This window comes from Oncorhynchus mykiss, chromosome 4 (assembly GCF_057628025.1).
Source record: "Oncorhynchus mykiss isolate SJ-2025 chromosome 4, ASM5762802v1, whole genome shotgun sequence".
Classification (NCBI taxonomy): Eukaryota; Metazoa; Chordata; class Actinopteri; order Salmoniformes; family Salmonidae; genus Oncorhynchus; species Oncorhynchus mykiss.
The window spans coordinates 27,345,001-27,367,260 of NC_143025.1; the positions used below are offsets into that span (position 1 = coordinate 27,345,001).

At 42.7% G+C, this 22,260-nt stretch overlaps 1 protein-coding gene across 1 annotated transcript in view; it reads left to right on the forward strand.

Annotated features, from left to right (window-relative positions):
• LOC110522768 (leucine-rich repeat-containing protein 52) overlaps positions 1-20,970 on the forward strand; it is a 22,172-nt gene extending 1,202 nt beyond the window's left edge. The window contains exons 1-2 of the mRNA XM_036969406.2: positions 1-203; positions 20,097-20,970. The exon at positions 1-203 is cut by the window's left edge and continues 1,202 nt beyond it. Coding sequence (XP_036825301.1) covers positions 1-203; positions 20,097-20,425 — 532 coding nt within the window. The 3' untranslated portion in view covers positions 20,426-20,970. The remainder of the gene's footprint in view (positions 204-20,096) is intronic.
• Positions 20,971-22,260: the final 1,290 nt, after the last annotated feature.

Genomic DNA, 22,260 nt, shown 5'->3' on the forward strand with positions numbered 1-22,260 from the left:
GATCCACCCGGACGCGTTCTCAGAAAATATTGCTCTGCAGGTGCTGGATGTGAGCAGGAACAACCTGACGACGCTGAACATCAGCTCTCTGATCGCCCTGCCCTCCCTGCGCTCCCTGGGGCTCAGCGGGAACCCCTGGAGATGTGACTGTGAGACGGAGGACCTCTGCCTCTGGGTCCAGATAGAAGGATTCAAGTTCCAAGGTGAGAATGGGGATGGAGCAGTTGGGGGGCTCTGTGTGTGTGTGTGTCTGTGGACCACTGTCCATGGGTACAGAAAGCAGGATTCAAGTTGTTCTTTTTGTTTGTTTGTTTGTTTGTTTATAGCGTATGGGTGACCTGTGCCCGTGTCTTACTCATGTGCTTCTATAAATCTCACTTTGTCACTGTCTTTAATTCAGCAGCAATAATGTTTGACAGATGGTCAGAGGAAGTGCAGTCCCAATACTCAGGTGGTGTAGTTATTAGGCCTGTAGCATAGACTGTTGGCCAGCACCATGTGTTTTGTTATTGTACAATTCTGCCGAGTAAACAGGCAGTTGTCCTCTGCTGGGAAGGCCACCCAGCGATACTAAGACCTTGGTCTTATCACTGCTTATCGTCACATCAATTCATTTAGCTAATTTGATGGTGGGCGCTCAGTCAATAGTCCCTGATGGACGACTCACTCCGCTCTCTGCTCCCTGCACGGCACGTCATCCCTGTTATTACAACACACACACACGCGCACACACACACATTGAATAATGTCACAGTAGCACAGTGGCCACGCTAATGGATTGGCCTCAAAGTCACAATGATCAGAGGACTTCAACACCCCTTTGCTTTATCCCTCCCTCCCTCCCTCCCTCTCTCTCTCTCTCTCTCTCTCTCTCCCTCTACCTCTCCCCTCTCATATCTTCCTCCTTTCTCCCTCCTTCTCTCTCTCTCCCTCTCTCACGCCTCACGCCCTTTCCCCTCTAACCTCTCCTCCCCAGTCCCTCCCCCTCTCCCTCTCCCTCTCTCTAACCTCCACCTGTCCTTCACATCGCACCAATAACTCTCCCAAAACTCATTCTTTGTCTAATGACTTTTCACACTATCTACGCCAGGAGCAGGACAGAGAGGAGCTTACAACGACATCATCACTTCTGCTGTCAGTCAGTTAGCCTACTCTCAAAATAGGAGCCTACTGTTTTAGATGTACTAAAGAGAGTAGAACATATATAACAGTCCTACTCACTAGAGGATAGTAGTCTAATTACTGACACTCAGATCAGTGGAGCATCCCACCGTGCATCTACAATGTGAAACTACCATGAAGAGGGTGCCTATTGGCACAGGTGGAAAGTCGGGGTTTCAGGTTCAAGCCTGGCTGTACATCTGAGAGGCCAGGGAAGAGGTACAGTGTTGACTATGTCCACAGTCAGTGTCAGCAGACCTCTCTATCTGTATCAGTGCTATTGGTCCTCTCCTCTCCACCTCACTCTACCCACTTCTCCTTTCTCGTTGTTCTTCTTCCAATGATTGTCCTCATTCGTCCAGCTGTACCTGATCTCTCTCTCTCTCTCTCTCTCTTTCTCTCTCTCTCTCTCTCTCTCTCTCTCTTTCTCTCTCTCTCTTTCAGTGCCGGTATCAGTGTTTGTCTCAGTGCCATATGCTGTGATGGTCTTTAAACAGGCCAGACCCTCACACTGCATACAGTTTTGTAAGAGTAGCTTGTGTGTGTGTGTGCATGTGTATATGTGTACATGTGTGTGTGTGTGTGTCTGTGTGTGTGTGATGCAATCCACTCTAGCGTGTGTGAGTCAGTGTGTGAGGGGTCTCCGGCTGATGAGACCGTGAGGAGGAGAACCTTTGGGAGAAGGGGATGAGAGGAGAGGGGGAGGAGGAGCACATAGAGGAAGGGCTGGAGGGGAAAGCAGTGAGCTGGCTGTTGAGCCTCAACCCTTATTTGACCCCTCACTCTCCATGCACCTGCATCAGGTCCTGGTTACAGGGAGTCACTGGTACTTTGAACTAGACCAGACACCATGGCAGAGAGAGAGGGGATGAGACTTTATTTTTGTACAGTCATTTTGTAATGAATCATTTCTCCCTTCTTCTTCTTCTCTCCCTCCTGTAGTATGGGATGACATGGGTGTCTATTGATATGGCAGCCATATCATGTACAGTAACCAGAGTGACAGTCAGGAGAGAGGGAATTGGGTCAGGAGAAGAGGGAGAGAGAAAGAGAGGGTGTGTGTGCGTGTCCGTGTGTGTGTGTTTGATAGGGGTCGGTGTACGTGACTGTGTGTCCTCGTTGTTTAAGAGGTCTCATGTTATGACTGTAATGGTGGCGTTAGCTCTTATTCTGAGTGTGTGTGTGTGCGTGCGTGCGTGCGTGTTTGTTCCACCTGGGCTCCCCATGCTCTAACATGATTACTCAGAGCCCATTTAGAGTGTGGCTATGGTCCCTTACATAGCATGCTGTAGTGAGAGGAGGGACCATAGCCACATGAAGTAGGGGTGCTGAGGGTGCTGGTAAATAATAATCGTAATAATATAAAAGGCCTTTATTACTCCTGCATTATTACATATAGTCGGAAATGACTTTTTGATATCAGAGAGGCGGTAACTCACCAGCTTTTTGACCAGAAATACAACTTTCCTAAATTGGGTCCTTTGTTCGTACCTCTCAAGATGATTGAACTTATCCCAGAGGATGCTCCAAGACGCCGGCTGGAGGAGAAGAGGTATTTGGAGTGGAGTCCGACTCAGGAGGAGTGCAAACCATCCACCGCTTCCGAGTACTTGCTTATGTTCAGTCCCTGGAAAATAAAGTAGACGAGCTCAGGGCGAGGATCTCCGTCCAGAGAGACATCAGGGACTGTAACATACTCTGTTTATGGAATCATGGCTCTCTCCGGATATACTGTCCCCGTCCATACAGCCAGTGGGGTTCTCAGTACATTGCATAGATAGGAATAAAGAACTCTCCGGGAAGAAGAAAGGCAGAGGTGTATTTTTCATGTTTAACTACTCATGGTGTGATTGTGGTAAAGTACAGGAACTCAAGTCCGTTTGTTCACCCAACCTAGAATATCTCACAATCAAACGCCGATTGCATTACCCTCAAAGATAATTTTCTTCGGTCATCATCAGAGCCGTGTATATTCCCCCTCAAGCAGATACCACGACGGCTCTCAAGGACCTACACTGGACTTTGTGCAAAGTGGAAACCGCATATCTTGTGGCCACATTTATTGTAGCTGAGGACTTTAATAAAGCAAATCTGAAGAAAACGCTTAAACATTTCTATCAACACATTGCCTGCAATACTCGCACTTCAAAAACTCTCAACCATTGTTACTCTCGCTTCCGGGATGGCTACAAGGCCCTAAACCCACTGCAATTTGCATACCGCCCCAATAGATCCATGGATGATGCAATTGCCATCACACTGCACACTGCCCTATCCCATCTGGCCAAGAGGAATACCTATGTAAGAATGCTGTTCATTGACTAAAGCTCAGCCTTCAACACCATCGTACCCTCCAAGCTCATCATTAAGCTCTGGGCCCTGGGTCTGAACCACGCCCTGTACAACTAGGTCCTAGACTTCCTGATGGGCCTCGCCAGGTGATGAATGTAGGCAACAACACCTCCACTACGCTGATCCTCAACACAGGGGCCCCACAATGGTGGGTGCTCAGCCCCCTCCTGTACTCCCTTTGCACCCATGACTATGTTGCCTTGCACATCTCCAACTCAATCAACAACAGTCTGAGTACCAACAATGATTAGACAGCCTACAGGGAGGAGGTGAAGGCCCTGGAGGAATGGAGCTGATCGTGGAATTCAGGAGATAGCAGAGGGAGCATGCCCCCATTCACATCAACGGGGCCGCAGTGTACACATCACTGACAATCTGAAATGGTCCACCCACACAGACAGTGTGGTGAAGAAGGTGCAACAGCACCTCTTCAACCTCGGGAGGCTGAAGAAATTTGTCTTGGCCCCTAGAAACTGCTTTTGTTATAAAATAATATATATATTTTTTAGTGTTGCACCATTATTCTTATGTAAAATAACCAATTTCAGTAGCACATTAGAGTGTTGGACTGTGCCATACAAACTGCCTCCATAATGCATTAGTCCACTCAGACAGACGCGAATCAGACAGGTGTCTTGTACACCATGATATAATAGTGCCTTCGGAAAGTATTCAGACCCCTTGACTTTTTCCACATTTTGTTACGTTACAGCCTTATTGTAAAATGGATTTAAAATAATAATAATCTCAGCAATCTACACACAATACCCCATAACCATTTTTTAAAAAGTTTTTCAAAAGTATTAAGAATAAACAACACAAATACATTACTTACATAAATATTCAGACCCTCTGCTATGAGACTTGAAATTGAGCTCAGGTGCATCCTGTTTTCATTGATCATACTTGAGCTGTTTCTTCAACTTCCTTGGATTCCACCTGTGGTAAATTCAATTCATTGGACATGATTTGGAAAGGCACACACCTGGTCATTCTGTTCTTCTTAGTTTCTGTAAGATTGCTAAATTGCATTGATTCAAGTTGCCCTTTCATTTTTGTAGTCGAAGAGTGGACATGTCCTTGGTATGATTTGTCTTTCTCTTTCCTTTACTATCTGTGGTGATAACCATGAGTACCGGACTCATTCGAAGGGCATGTGAAACACCCCACCCATACTTGGTCTCTATAAGATGCCTGTGAGAACAAAGAGCGAGTTGAATTGGTTTTCCCATGCATGTTCAAATAAATGTTTTTTTTATAGTGAGATTTGACTGCCTTATGAGTAGGGCTGACCACAATTAGTCGACTGGACAATTTTTTGGTCGTTAGGCTGTTGGTCGAGCAAGATTGTTTTAGTCGAGCGGTAACACATATATACAATATATATACAGAGTCTTCGAAAAGTATTCAGACCCCTTGAATTTTTCCACACAAGGTTACAGCCTTATTCTAAAATGTATTAAATTGTTTTTACATATATAACCAGTAGTACATTTACCGTTAATTCCTATCATTTCTAATCTACAATGCTTCTTACTCATTTATTTTACTGCATTCAATATTATTATTGCAGTCTTCCCGTTCTCATTGTCGGGGTGGACACATTGTTGGCGGAGTGCACAACCTTAGCTACACTTGTGAGAAACAACTTTTGGTTCATTTAATTCCATTTACAAATTCTGACAATTTAGTCATTGTCTTTTGTTTGGAGCGCTCCTGTCAATGCTGAGTAAGAAGTAGGCCTATAGGCTACCATGCCTGTGTGTAAATGTAGGCATAAATGTGCCCATTTGGGGAGCTGAAAGTATTTCTGATTGGCTTAAATGCACCACCAATAATGACCCGTGGAGTATCTCATGCAAACTAAGTCTGTTTTTACATCCATTGGGAATTACAACAGTTTTTTTCCCATTGAACATGCCATAAAAATAAAGGAATTTGAATTAATTATATGAAGAGTGTCTTGATCCTCCTTTCTATTTGAGTTCCTCCATGCATTTGAAAAACCTTTCCAGCTCTCTCCCTTTTGATAACCACTCAGCGTGAAAGGGAAAAATGTCATGTTCTGATCCAGTGGAAATGTCATAAAATAGGCTTATCGGTGATTGACTTAGATTGAAATAAGTTCCGGTACTCATTTTGGATGCTGGTACTGTGTCTATTTAGGTGCAGGAGCTCCACAATACTTTTAAACTAATATTCTATAAGAGGAACAGGAGCTCAAGCAGTAGAAATTTCGACGTCCCGGTACTCAGCTCTGGCAAGCTCCTGCCCAAGTCAAGCACTGCTTCTTATCCCTTGTGCAAATAGCCTACAGCTGTGTCTGTCCCGAGCTCACTGGCGCGGGAAAATCTGAGGGCCCAGAATATTTTATTCAATGTTTCAAGTTCGCCAGCACAAGCTTCGGGCCCAAAGTTAATAGTTGATACAATGTTTCAAGTTCATGCAGACAGGCCAATCTTATGTGTAGCCAATGTGATTTATAGGATATTTATTTTTATCTGGATATTTTCTACCAGCAGGATGGAATATTTTTATTTGTTGGCTTTCTAGGCTATTTTTACATAGTTGGCAATGGCAATAGAAGTTACTTTTTAGGTTTGTATCATTTTCATTTGGATTTGGATAGAACTTTGATTAACCATATGACAATCATTTTGACATACAAAGACATTAAATTAAATTGAACTGTTTCATGAAAATATGCATATGAAAAACACAACTGTCACACAGATCAAATCAAATCAAAGTTTGTTTGTCACGTGCGCCGAATACAACAGGTGTTTAGACCTTACAGTGAAATGCTTACTTACAGGCTCTAACCAACAGTGCATTTATTTTTTATTTTTTTAAGATATTAGGTGAACAATAGGTAAGTAAAGAAATAAAAAACAACAGGTAAAAGATCGGTAGAAATTGAAGATAAATTGTCATTCCACATGAGAAAGGTTGCCGAGTCTCCGTGTAGCCTTTTTACAGGCAACTTCCGAAGAGTAATAGCAGAATCTGCGAAAGATGTCCTGGAGCTGCGTGGTTGGTATTGGGGGCCTGGATGTTGGGGTTGTTGGGTGGAGTTGGGGCTGGAGGGTCAAGGGTGAGGGTGAGGGAGAGCTGTGTTGGGGCTGGAGGGAGTCCAGTTCCCCAGCTCCCCAGACCAGCTCACAGACCTACAGGCACTGAACCAAAATAGAAGGGTGAGCACTGGGCAATAGTTAAATATTCATAAACAAAGAGAGACTGGGACGAGGGGGGGTGTACATGTGACAAAGATAGAGATAAATAAATAAAGAGAGAGAGAAACAAAGAGAGAGAGAAAAAAAGAGTGAGAAAGTTTGTGAAAGAGAGAGAGAGAAAGAGAGGTTGTAGGGAAAATAAGGAAAGGAGTTTTCTGTGGCCCAGATATATCCCTCAAACTCCTAAATCCATTCATTATGATCCGCAGTCAATGACTCCCAGAACAACTATTATACTATACTGTAACGATGTGCGCTGAGAGTCGGGAAGCAAGTTCAGTGAGTGAGTGTTTTATTAAATAAATGAAACCTAATACAAAACAAGAAACACGAACAACGCACAGACAGGAAACAGAAACAATGATGCCTGTGGAAGGAACCAAAGGGAGTGACATATATAGGGCGGGTAATCAAGGAAGTGATGGAGTCCAGATGAATGATGAGCTGCAGGTGTGTGTAACAACGGTGACAGGTGTGCGCCATAACGAGCAGCCTGGTGACCGAGAGGCCGGACACATGACATATACATTATTAACCAGATGGAACAATCTAAAGATTCTCTGTGTACTGTTAAATATGTATGCTCTTTGTATTGACGACTATGGCATTGTTGTGTGCATTTGCTCTAAGTTCTGAAGCAGGGAAGGGTAGGAGGGTAGCAGTGTAACTTAAGTGTGTAAGGGACCAATCCAAATTTACAGGGGGGGGGGGCTGGTCCAACTCAAGGTGTCATAAAAAAAAAAGGTGCCCTCCTCCACATATTTCAAAATATTTTCACATGACCCTTCCATTGTACTGAAAATAATTTGAACACCCTCCCACTGGATAGAATGAACTCAAAATAATGGTAACAATAACTGTAGCGATCCTGTGTTTATAAACATGGATATCTACATTGCTTTTGTGGCACAGTTGATGCCATGCAGGGCTACGGGCCAGAAGGCTGAGGGTTCGCCAACCACCAAGAACGAAACTCTACCTGCCTCTCAATACTTCACTATCAGTGCTGGTTGCAGACAATGATCAGATAGAGGGAAATCAGATTTTCAACATTTGTACATGTTGGTAGGGGTAAAGTGACTATGCATAGATAATAAACATTGCGTAGCAGGGGTGTCAATATAAATAGTCCGGTGGCCATTTGATTATTTGTTCAGCAGTCTTATGGCTTGAGGGTAAAACCTAACCCTAACCCTAACCCTAACCCTAACCCTAACCCTAACCTGTTAAGGAGCCTTTTGGACCTAGACTTGGCACTCCGGTACCGCTTGCCATGCGATAGCAGAGAGAACAGTCTATGATGTGACAGGTGTCTTTAACAATTTTTGGTCCTTTCTCTGAAGGAAAAATATGATTTGCTTTAAATCAGTGCGCACGCGAGCACTCTGTCATAGACTTTCTCTATCTCCATCAATTTCATTCAAATTGCATCCACAATAGATTGATATATATATAAAATGTATATACAGTATATACATCAATATATATATATACACACAGTGCATTCAGGAAGGATTCAGACCCCTTGACTTTTTCCACATTTTCTTACGTTACAGCCTTACTCTAAAATGTATTCAATCGTTTTTTCCCCATAATGACAAAGCAAAAACAAGTTTTTAGACATTTTTGCAAATTGATAAAAAATAAGACAATGAAATAAATGCTTACATACTGTACATATTCAGACACTTTACTCAGTACTTTGTTGAAGCACATTTGACAGCGATTACAGCCTTGAGACTTCTTGGGTATGACACTACAAGCTTGGCAAACCTGTATTTGGGGAGTTTATTCCATTCTTCTCTGCAGATCCTGTCAAGCACTGTCAGGTTAGTTGGGGAGCATTACTGCACAGCTATTTTCAGGTCTCTCCAGAGATGTTAGATCGGGTTCAAGTCCGGGCTCTGGCTGCGCCACTCAATGACTTTCAGAGACTTGTCCCAAAGCCACTCCTGCATTGTCTTGGCTGTGTGCTTAGGGTCATTGTCCTGTTGGAAGGTGAACTTCGCCCCAGTCTGAGGTCCTGAGTGCTCTGGAGCAGGTTTTCATCAAGGATCTCTCTGTACTTTGCTCCTTTCATCTTTCCCCCAATCCTGACTAGTCTTCCAGTCCCTGCAGCTGAAAAACATCCCCACAGCATGATGGTTCCACTACCATGCTTTACCATAGGGATGGTTTCCTCCAGACATGACACTTGGCATTCAGGCCAAAGAGTTCCCTCTTGGTTTCATTAGACCAGAGAATCTTGTTTCTCATGGTCTGAGAGTCTTTAGGTGCCTTTTGGCAAACTCCAAGTGGGCTGTTATGTGCCTTTTACTGAGGAGTGGCTTCTGTCTCGCCACTACCATAAAGGCCTTATCGGTGGAGTGCTGCAGAAATGTTTGTCCTTCTGGAAGGTTCTCCCATCTCCACAGAGGAACTTTGGAGCTCTTTCAGAGTGGCCACCTCCCTGACCAAGGCCCTTCTCCCCCGATTGCTCAGTTTGGCCGAGCTGTCAGCTCTAGGAAGAATCTTGGTCAGCTCCAAGGAAGAATCAAACTTCTTCCATTTAAGAATGATGGAGGCCACTGTGTTCTTGGGGACCTTCAAAGCTGCATAATTTTTTTGGTACCCTTCTCCAGATCTGTGCCTCGACACAATCCTGTCTCAGGGCTCTACAGGCAATTCCTTTGACCTCATGGCTTGATTTTTGCTCTGACATGCACTGTCAACTGTCGGACCCTATATAGACAGGTGTGTGCCTTTACAAATCATGCCCAATAATTACGTTGTAGATATATACAAGGTATATATATACATACATGTATATATATACACTTCCGGTCAAACGTTTTAGAATACTTTCTCATTCAAGGGTTTTTATTCATGTTTACTATTTTCTACATTGTAGAATAATAGTGAAAACATCACAACTATGAAATAACACACATAACACCGGGATGCTGGCCTTCAGTAATGGATGATATCTGCATGTGTATTTCCCACCATAAAGCATGGAGGAGGAGGTGTTATGTTGTGGGGGTGCTTTGCTGGTGACACTGTCTGGGATTTATTTAGAATTCATGGCACACTTAACCAGCATGGTTTGGGCATAGTGGGACTATCATTTGTTTTTCAACAGGACAATGACCCAACACACCTCTAGGCTGTGTAAGGGCTATTTTACCAAGAAGGAGAGTGATGAAGTGCTGCATCAGATGACCTGGCCTCCACAATCCCCCAACCTCATAGTTTGGGATGAGTCGGACCGCAGAGTGAAGGAAAAGCCCAGTGCTGAGCATATGTGGGAACTCCTTCAAGACTGTTGGAAAAGTATTCCAGGTGATGCTGGTTGAGAGAATGCCAAGAGTGTACAAAGCTGTCATCAAGGCAAAGGGTGGCTACTTTGAAGAATCTCAAATATAAAATATATTTTGATTTGTTTAAAATTTTTTGTTTACCACATGATTCCATATGTGTTATTTCATAGTTTTGATGTCTACACTATTATTCTACAATGTAGAAAAAAGTAAAAATAAAGAAAAACCCTTGAATGATAGGTGTGTCCAAACTTGTGACTGGTACTGTGTATATATGTATATATACATGGACTCTACAAGGCATGGACTCTACAAGGTGTCGAAAGCATTCCAATGCTTCCCACAGTTGTGTCAAGTTCGTCCTTTCGGTGGTGGACCATTCTTGATATAGACTGGAAACTGTTGAGCGTGAAAAACCCAGCAGCATTGCAGTTCTTGACACAAACCGGTGCGCCTAGCACCTACTACCATACCCCGTTCAAAGGCATTTAAATCTGTTGTTTTGCCCATTCACCCTATGAATGGCACACATACACAATTCATGTCTCAATTGTCTTCAGGTTTAAAAATATTTATTTTACCTGTCTCTTAATGTTTTGTATACGCAGTGTATATACAGTGGGGAGAAGAAGTATTTGATACACTGCCGATTTTGCAGGTTTTCCTACTTACAAAGCATGTAGAGGTCTGTAATTGTTATCATAGGTACACTTCAACTGTGAGAGACGGAATCTAAAAAATAAAAAAAAATCCAGAAAATCACATTGTATGATTTTTAAGTAATTAATTTGCATTTTAGTGTGTGTGTACATAGATATCCTAGCCTACCTCTTTCAGGTAATAATTTCAGGTAATAAATTCATTGCAGTCATTAGCCTTATATTTAGCTAATGAATGATGGGCTATGTATAAGCTTCTAATTGTTAGTCTCTGTCTCTTGCACAATACGCACCTGCGCTCTGCTGACCTCTCACCTTTAAAAAATGTTCCTTAGCTTGGAGTCCCAGGAAAAGCAAGACATTTTCACTGTAGCCTGGAATACAATGTTGTACTTACTTGAAAACAAGAATGCAATTACTCATTGCATTGTGGTGTTGGAGGTTAGTCTAGGTAGGATAACTGTATTGTCCCTAAACAAGATCAACAGGGGAGATTTTTTATCTGTGTGTCATCATGTCATCACTGTCCTTTCATGCGCAATGATTCACCTGGCCTCTCCGCTGCCTATCAGCTATTCCTATCTGTTCTTGTCGATTCATATTAAAGCTTGATGCAGCTTTTGTTTTTATGTGTGGTATGATTGCTAGTTAGCCTATCGCAGATTTGGACAAACGGTCCACCTACCACTAGTGTCACAATGGAAGGTGGATTGAGGGCAGGATAGACTGTTAGACTGGTAGACTATCCTGACCTGTGGTATAGTAAAAGTTAGCGCATGGAAAAGCGTAGTGCATAAGGGAAGTACCAAAACACCTTGATATAGGGGAGGCGCATGCAAGCAGATGAGGAAATTTGGCTTGGATGGAAGACATTATATAGTAAAACCTGAAAAGGAGAGAATGTTAACCAGGGGAAAAAACACAGTACCCTCTCCTGTGCCCAATAAAAAAAAACACACAACTCTTCCCAAAAGTTTGGCAACCCTCCCCTATTTTGGCAGCCAGGTCACCTGTAATACAAGTCAGTATTCGACGTCCATCCATGTCTGAGGACGTTGGGAGATGACGTGGAAACCGGCCATCTGCCTCTAATTCCAAAATACATTTATTTTTGAGAATTTGGTTTTAAGCCTATCCCTTACCTTAACCATTCGGAGTTAATGTCTAACCTTAAGATTTCGGAGATAATTCCTAAACTTAACCTTAACCTTTCAAATGTGGAGCTAATGCCTAAACTTAACCTTAAACACTTCGAAATGTAACATTTGCAACAACTTCGAAAATTTGATGTTTGAGAAACATGAACAAACGTTTAATTCTGACGTGAGACTTTGAGAGCTAGTTTTATTTTGGACCGAGAGAAAGACAGAGAGAAAGAGGAAGGGAGAGAGAGAATGAGATTAACAATAAGACAGAAAACCGTTCTTGAGAAAGAGAGATGAGAGTGAAAATGAGACAGAGAAAGTGATTAAGACAAATTGAGAGAACGAACAAGGCAGTGAGAGAAAGAGCTGTTGCTATCTGACCTTCACTCTCTCCTCATCCTTTGCCGGACGAAGGCAGGACTACCGAGAAAGGATTGAGGGAGGGATGAGGCAGTGATGATGATGGTGATCTAATACCATATTGGAGAGGAGAGAGCGTGAAGCTGTGTGTGTGTGTGTGTGTGTGTGTGTGTGTGTGTGTGTGTGTGTGTGTGTGTGTGTGTGTGTGTTAGTGAGTGCGGGTGTGTGTGAAGGAAATATTCAGCCTAGTCGATGAAATGAAAAAAGGTCAACAATTCTTAGTCAACATCTCTCTCTCTCTCTCTCTCTATATATATATATATATATCTATATCTCTCTGTACAGCTAAAGAGAAATGCAGATTTTTTTTACCAAACAAAACCAGTTCTTGAAATATAATGAAAAAAAGAGGCTGGTACTCACTTAAATCAGATTTTAATATTTTACAGCCAGTGCTTATTTGTTTGGAGGGCAAAAGCCCCCTTTCTCAGAATTAGCAGTCAAGAGCATAACCACATCAGTGGATCTCTCACACACATGCAGTAGCACATACACACACACACATTCCCAGCAGTGGTGTGCGTGGCAAAGAGTTCTATTTTCATTTTTTTCCCCTTCAGATTAATAGTCACATTTTAGGGGTTGCAGTTGTGATTTCAGGGTACAGTGAAAATCTTAGGCTCTGAGGTCCAACATGCAGGATTAAGTGACATAAAACAATGAAAATGGTAATAAAAAACAACAACAATTGAAATAGCACTATATACACAATAAAAACTGTAGCAGTGATGAGTAAAATACATGTTCATGTCCGTTGGGGGGATGGGGGGGGGCCATCGAGGGGGTGTGGGGTCCAAGTGAAATAAAACAATAGAAATAATAATAAAAAAGCTAATGACATACATATGAACAACTTAAGCGCAGACAAAGGATATGAAGGATCTGGAAGGATTCTGCATGGAGGAATGTGTAACGGCATTCAGAGATGGAAGAAGGAGAGGACCAAAGCGCAGCGTGGTTAGTGTTCATCTTTTTAATAAACAACTGAACACTTCAAAAATACAAACCAACAAAGTGACAACCGAAACAGTTCTATCTGGTGCAGACACACAAAGACTGAAAATAACCACCCACAAAACACAAAGGAAAACAGGCTACCTAAATATGGTTCTCAATCAGGGACAACGATAGACAGCTGCCTCTGATTGAGAACCATATCAGGCCAAACACAGAAATAGAAAATATAGAAAAATGAACATAGACTGCCCACCCCCAACTCACGCCCTGACCATACTAAATAAAGACAAAACAAAGGAATAAAGGTCAGAACGTGACAGAATGATCTAAGATCCTTCCCTATGTGTTATTTAAAAAAAGGCTCAGTGCCGTTATCCTCGAAAGCCAGTTGAGGTATTGAAAGAAATTGAAAAGAGGTGTGTCAATAATTCTGACCCCTACCTTTTTGAGAAAAAAAAGATTACATGTTAAACAAAATCTCATTTTCTGAGCAATTGTATTAGTATAAATAATATGATTTCCTTTTTTTTTGAGCGTACAATATACTGTATCTCAGTGTGTTAACTATTTATTCCATACAGTCAATTTTGCTCATCTTTATCAAGGGTGTCAATAATTTCGGACCCCAGTGTATCTCTATCTGGTGAAGGGAAATGAGGAGGCTCTACCTGCCTCACACACACACACACACACACACACACACACACACACACACACACACACACACACACACACACACACACGCACACACACACACACACACACACACACATATGCACAAGCACATAGTACAGCTACTCACACACCACAGGAGGTTGGTGGCACCTTAATTGGGGAGGACGGGCTTGTGGTAATGGCTGGAGCGGAGTAGGTGGAATGTCATCAAATACATCAAACACATGGATTCATGCAATCCGATCGGCTCCATTCCAGCCATTATTAAGAGCCGTCCTCCCCACAACCTCCACTGTCACACACACATCCACACATTATTCTAAGCTATTTGTTCTGCATCTATGAGGTTGGGAGGAAAGATTCAAATGATAAAAGACACAAGTAGCCTCCTCCTCATCTGTAGGATTACCATATGTACACTAACATGGTACACACACACACAACAACATGCACTGTCATAATTTGTGTGTTATAATTAGCTCTAGTTACAATTAATGGGTGACTAGGAGTCTGCCCCCCATGTTAATACTTCACAACCAATACCAGTGTATGTGTGTGTGTGTGTGTGTGTGTGTGTGTGTGTGTGTGTGTGTGTGTGTGTGTGTGTGTGTGTGTGTGTGTGTGTGTGTGTGTGTGTGTGTGTGTGTGTGTGTGTGTGTGTGTGTGTGTGTGTGTGTGTGTGTGTGTGTGTGTGTGTGTGTGGTACTTGAGTACGCTATGAAGTGGTGGGACTCACTCTATTATCTGACTTCATTGCTGCTTTATCTGAGTTAAGAGAGGAAAGAGAAGGAAGGGAGAGAGAGGGAAGGGAGAGAGAGAGAGCGAAGGGTAAGAGAGAGAGCGAAGGGAGAGAGAGACGGAAGGAAGAGGGAGGGAAGGTAAAGAGAGAGGGAAGGGAGAGAGAGAGCGAAGGGAGAGAGAGACGGAAGGGAGAGGGAGGGAAGGGAGAGGGAAGGGAGAGAGAGCAATGGGTGAGAGAGAGAGAGAGATGTTTGGTTATGTTTTAGGAATGTAATTTCTCCAGCACTCCAGCGAAATGGAAATAGTCTTGTATTTAGGTCTGCTGTGTGTGATATTGAGTCTGGATAGAAGCCCCTCCCAGTCTCACGTCAGAATTAGACATTCATCCATGTTTTGAATTTGGAAGTTTCCAAGTGTTTAAGGTTAAGTTTAGGCATCAACCCCACTTTTTTAGGGATAGGTTTAAAACAAAAATATTATGGATGTCGAATACTGACTTGTATCATGGGTGACCTGGCTGAGCAGTCTCAGTGCTCAGTGAGTGTGGGTTCAGTTGGTCTGGTCCTCAGTTGCTTCTCTCCTCACACTCCTGCGACTGGCACTGCTCACTCTGTCAAGGTCACACACATAGTAATGGAAAGAGAGTGTGTGTAACCATATAAAACTGCTAAAACTGAGTTGTGTGCATGCATGGGTGTGTGTGTGTGATCCTGAGTCATAGGTGCTTCAGTGTAGACTCAGCAGTATTGACATTACTCTACTCTGCAGCATACACACTTATTTAGCTTTTAGAATACTGTACAGTAGGCTACTATCTCAGATGTCCCAGGTTCAATACCTGGCATCAGAGTTGCTCACTTTAATTGTCTTTTAACACTGTTTCCTGTTTTAGTGCCGGTACTGATGCATTTGAATATTTGAGGTTCCCATTCTCCATAGCAGTCAGCACTGACCCACTTCAACCATTGATGGTCAGTCACACGTCCAATGTTGATTGACTTTGAGAGAGCAAATGACCCTTTCTAATTTATCATTTGACCATGATGTGCTCGTCGGGACTTTGACTGTAGTCTCAAGTTTAAGCTTGGGGTCAGACTTCAGGTTAGGGGTCAGAGGTTAGGGATCAAGGTCATCTGAGAGCCCTAGAAGTGGTATGTGGTTATCAATCTTCTAGCAAGCTGAATGTGAGTTCCAAGTGCTTTTAAATGGAACTCTTGTTTTCCTATTATAGTGAGCAGCATGGAGCCTGAAGTAGCAGTATGAGACTTCAACTTGTATCTTTATTCAGGCTCATGCTGTACAGTATAACGTTATGCAGAGTGAGAGTGTGTGTGGCCTGCTGCCTGGTGTGTGGGTGCGTATGCATGTATCACTGGTTGTGGACAATAACCTTGTTTGCTGTGTTTTGAAGATGAATTATTGCTCCTGAATTCAAACAATGTAACATCATTACCACTTTAACACAAACACACTGTCTGTTGCACTGAACAGATGAACCACCGTCAGATGGAGGTCAGCAGCAAGGTAACAACCCAGGGGAATAGAAAACAAAGATCAGTGCTGCTCGTATTTCTTCTACTATTTACTGACCTGCTCCCTGGACACACAAACAAATACACACGCTCAGGCACACACACACACACACACACACACACACACACACACACACACACACACACACACACACAAATACACACGCTCAGGCGCACACACACACACACACACACACACACACACACACACACACACACATGCAGACAAACGCATAGGCTTACACACACAATTGTATAGATTAAGAATGTAGATTTGGTGTACAATTTAGTCTACACTCTTAGAAAAAATGGTTCCAAAATGGTTCTTCCGCTGTCCCCATAGGATAACCCTTTGAAGAACCCTTTTTGGTTCCAAGTATAAACCTTTTGGTTCCGGGTAGAACCCTTTTAAGATCCATGAAGAACCCTTTACACAGATGATTATGTTTGGAACCCGAAAGAGTTCTACCTGGAACCAAAAATGGTTCTCCTATGGGGACAGCCAAAGAACCATTTTGGAACCCTTTTTTCTAAGAGTGTATGACTGTGAGTTCCTAATAAACACTGCTGCTAATGCAAAAAAAAATGTATATATACGGTACCAGTCAAAAGTTTGGACACACCTACTCATTCAAAGGTTTCTTTATTTTTACTATTTTCTACATCAAAACTATGAAATAGCACATATGGAATCATGTAGTAACCAAAAACGTTTTAAACAAGTTCTTCAAAGTAGCTACCCTTTGCCTTGATGACAGCTTTGCACACTATTGCTCAAGCTAGGCTACCTGTCGAGAGAGAGAGAGAGAGCAACCCCCTAGAGCTGAAGCTGTTTGTTTGTGTGTGTGTGTGTGTGTGTGTGTGTGTGTGTGTGTGTGTGTGTGTGTGTGTGTGTGTGTGTGTGTGTGTGTGTGTGTGTGTGTGTGTTTGCGTGTGTGAAATCATGTACCAATATATTCAGCCCAGACAGGGAAAGCTGAGGTTACCCTCCATGTCAGATCCTGACCTGCATTAACCTCAGAGAGTGCCTGACACACACACACATAAACACACACACACACACACACACACACACACACACACACACACACACACACACACACACTAACCTGTCCAATCTAAGATAGTATTAGACACGTGTCCTCAGCTACAGCCTCAGGATCCAGTTGGATAAAGACATATACAGGTTATAGGTTGGATAAAGTTTGGATATGACTGATGTCCTTGATTAGCAGTTTCAATTAGTCTAAGATTGTCCTGATGATTGTGTATTTACGCTCTAAATACATGATACAGAACTGCTGAGGGCTACAAATATCTGATCATATACTCTTAGAAAAAAGGGTTTATCAGCTGTTCCCATAGGAGAACCCATTTTGGTTCCAGGTAAAACCCTGTTTTGGTTCCAGGTAGAATCATTTTGGGTTCAATGTAGAACCCTCTGTGGAAAGGGTTCTACATGGAACCCAAATGGTTCTACTTGGAACCAAAATAGTTCTACCTGGAACTAACAAGGGTTCTTCAAAGGGTTCACCTATAGGGACAGCCAAAGAACCCTTTTAGGTTCTAGATAGCAACATTTTTTCTAAGAGTGTGGAATTACAAATATGATTAAATAGGATATCTCTGTATCTGATCACATTGTTTTTTATGTAATGGTGGTGAACTCCGCAGTTAGTCTCTCCTGCGGTATTTGTCTCTCCTGCGGTATTTGTCTCTCCTGCGGTATTTGTCTCCTGCGGTATTTGTCTCTCCTGCGGTATTTGTCTCTCCTGCGGTATTTGTCTCCTGCGGTATTTGTCTCTCCTGCAGTATTTGACTCTCCTGCGGTATTTGTCTCTCCTGCGGTATTTGTCTCTCCTGCGGTATTTCCCTTCTTCTCTGGAGCTCTCCCATACTATCCCAACATCTGAAACCTCTCTCTCCATCATTCCCACTCTCCTTCAGACCTATGGTATAATTTGAAGATGAGTGCAGTTTAATTAAATCAAAAATCAAAAATCAAATCAAATGTTATTTGTCACATGCACATGTTTAGATGTTTAGATGTTATTGCGGGTGTTAACAGTATGAAACATCAGTACCCTGTTCACAGCCAGACACACACATGCGCGCACACACACACACCTTTATTTGTCTAGGAAAGAGAAACGAGGCCTCTTGAAAAGTTCTCTATCTTATGTTTTGGAAAGAACAACTCAGTGCAATTAAGCATGATAAATGGATGATGGAGGGAGGAGAGATGTAGGGAGGAGTGGGGGATTGAGCGAGAGAAAGAGAGAGCGAGAGAGAGATGAAATGAAATCATATGTGAGGAAAGAACTCTTCCCTTGTTTCTTTCTTTCTCTCTATGTTGTGAGACAGAAGTGACCCAGATCAGTCTGTATGGGTCTCCGCACTCCTCACACATCGTTGGCTGTAACGGATTGACTGACAGAGACAGTGGAGTAGCATAATAAAAAATCCCCATAAAAATCCAAATGTTTAAGCTAGAGATATTTTTTTATTTTATTGGATGTGCCGATGTCGCACTTCCTCATCTACGATGAAAGGTGACAGAACTAGAATGGTGTTAATCAGACCATGAGACATCCCGAAAATCGGTCTTCTTGCAAAATTGTCTGTAGCTTCCGAAAGATTGACTATTATGACTATTGTGGAAAGGTGAGACTCTCACAAACACGTAGATGTGGGTTGTTTTTCTGAAGGTCCCCCGGGTACCAGTTGAAAAAATAAATGGAAGTACTTTATATATGGAGACTGTTTAGTGTCAAAAATAAGGGGTTAAATACATGTAATAAATAAATAAATAAATGTTTTCTTATATCTCTTCAGAAAAAACTTCCCTTAGATTATTTGGGGGGGGGGACTATCTGTTGTTCCATGTAGTGAATCTGTTATTCAATGCGTTTGTTTGAGCTAATAGCAGTGAGAATCAAATGTTTTCATCAAAATAATTTGTGTATATATTTTTCTTTATCAAATAGCAAAATGATCCTTGGTATGACCTTAAAACAATTCCATATATCTTAGTAGAATTGGACCCAAATGGAAAGGAAATCACAAAAACCATCAGAGTTGGAGACTTGTGTGGTAAATCTACCAACCAGGCATGTTACAAAAACGTTGGGACATGTACACAAGGTCCTCTAAACTATCACATGCAGTATAACACCGAGCCTAATTGGGGTCAACGGCATTTTGTAAGATTGCTGGCATGGCCCCCAGGGACCAGATCTGTGGTGTCTCCGTATCGAAATCTTTTCATGTTGCATATATTTATCTCTATTAAATTTGTTGAATCATCTTTTTTAAAGCCTTCAAAACTGTAACATTGTATTGCCAACAATGGTGTTTTTGTAATCACAAAGTGAATGATTGAGTCAAAGTTTGCGGCAAAATACTATCTCTCCTTGGAGATGCCTTGTGTGTGTTTCTATGAAGGCTATTTAAATGCTCATCCCAGTGTGTGTGTGTGTGTGTGTGTGTGTATGTTTTTGTGTGTCTGTGTGTGTCTGTGTGTGTCTGTCTGTGTGTGTGTTAAGCATTCTAATGAGTCTGTGCCTAGACGTGTCCCAGATCTGCATTACCCTGAGGAAATCTATCGTGTTTTTACGGATCATTTATCACCAAGGTTATCACAGCTTTTTATGTGTGTGTGGGTGTGTGTGTGTGTGTGTGTGAGCTGCATTGTGGTAATTTCTCTCCCTTGAATTATTTCCCCCCTCACCCCCGCTCCCTCTCTTCTACGTCACCTTCATTCTTTCTTTCCTTCACCTTTCCCTCTCCTCCATTCTTCCCTCCTCTAAACTCTTTCTCTCCCCATCCCTGTCTCCTACTGCCTTAATGCTCTTCTCTTGCTCCCCCATCGCTCCATTTCTTTACCCCCCTTACCATGTCTGTTTTCTTTCCCTTTCTCCAGATGAGGGTCAGACAGTGTGCCAGGGGCCTCCGGAAGTGTCTGGGCAGCGGCTGGCTGAGGTGGGCATGCAGCTGAGGGCAGACTGTCACCAGGGCCTGGGTTACTGGGACTATCTGTTCTTTATCGCTATTGGCTTTGTCATCTTCAGTGCTGGCACCGTGTCGGCATGGGTGATGGGTGTCCTCATGGTGCTGTACGAGAGATACAACAAGAGGAAGGGGGAAGACATGGACAGTGATGACGAGGAGGAGAGACATATGGGTGGAGGGATGATGGGGGGAGGGCATCAGGGGAACGGGGATCTGAATAAGGCTGGCATGCAGGTGTGAGTACGGGATGTGAGCAGCTGGAAGAGAATAAAATAAAAAAAGGCAGAAGAGAAAGCAGAGAGGATACATTACAAGGAGCAATGGAGTGATGGAAGGACTGAAGAAAAGAAGGAGGAAAGAAGAGGGATGGAGAGATGAGAATAAAGGACACTAGGACCTTGGACTCTGTAGAGTGACAGTCCTGTTCTGACTGGGTGTCTCCAAGTGGAAGAGAACAGGACAGACATTATACCCTGTGTGTGTGTGTGTGTGTGTGTGTGTGTGTGTGTGTGTGTGTGTGTGTGTGTGTGTGCGTGCGTGCGTGCGTGTAAGTGTGTGTAAGTGTGTGTAAGTGTGTCTGTGCGAGTGCGAGAGAGCAACAAGGGGGGATAAGCCTTCCACTTCAGGACTACAGAGTGACTTCTGAACTATTAAGAGCAATAAGCCCCCCACTGTTACACACACACACACACACACACTCACACTCACACTCACACTCACACTCACACACACACTGCTAGTTTGGTTTCTCTGGTGATGCAATAATAAGAGTGAGTTACCCTCCATTCAATGTTATGCGCTTGTTTGAGAAAAGCACTATGAATTCTAATAATTATTATGGGGAAGGACACACAGATACACACATAGTATTTAGGTCTACAATAGGTTAGGTTCATATTCTAGTCCAGCCAGGGGTGAAAGTAGAAAGTAGAACTTAATGAGCCTCCTATTTTTTAAATGTTTTGGGCCTAATCATAGAATTACATATAGAACCCCTATTAATTCAATAGGACCTCTGTGGGCCTACTCGTAAAGATTTGCAATTTAGCTTTTAAAATGTATCACCTTTTATAGTGGCATAAACACAACCAGTCATGATGTTTTCATCTGATTGTCAAACAGTCACTTCAAAGGGCTCCTTCACTAGGCTCCCCGCGCACGTTCATCCACTCACAGCATATTTCCATCCTCAAAACAGTGTTGAATGGAAAGAGAGATCCGTTACACAAAACAACAAAAGTGTAATGACATTTGAAGACTGTCATTAGGCGGAATTTATGCGTCCACTTTCAGTGTTCTCGTCGATCCACATCGCATTTTGGAGCGTAGGCTACACCACCCGTTTTCAAGTGCATTCGCTCATTTTTATGCCTCTGATATACGGTATTGATAAATAATGGTGTAGTAGCCGACAGTTTTCATGACATTTTGTTTGAAGTATTGTGACAGGCTTATGCTTTACCGGTACACTATTTATTTTGCCTTGATGTCGTACCGGACCGCACCACCTTACTTTCACCCCTGAGTCCAGCCTAGTTATAGCTACTGTAACTGGGGCAGAACCATCAGACTGCATCTCTCTCACCAGGGGGAACAAGTGATTCATAGGTCTAGACTAACCCTGACCCTCCACTCTCTGCCTTCTGTCCACCTCAAACAATTAGTACAGAGCGCACACACGAGAGTAGTGTTTGTGTGTTTGTTAGCCAGATTATTTCTAGCTGACTAAACTCAACTCCATGGTGAAGAAAGTTCCTGATCAACTCCACCAACGGAGTTGAGCAGAGACCAGGCTTTGTTGAATACAGGAATTCAGCTTGTACCTACAGTATGTTTGTCCTCTGTAGTTGCATGCCTTTCCATGTTTGCTCAATAAACGTTAATCAAATGCAACCACCGCCTCTTTGCTCCTTGCTGTTGCTCTAAGACGGGCAAACTGAGCACATGCCAATTGAATCTCAACAAGGATACAGTCGGTGGTTGTATTTGATTAACGATTTATTAAAAAGTATGGATCTCAGCAAACAAAAAAAGGCACGCATCTACAGAGGACAAACAAGGTAAGCGTTCCATAT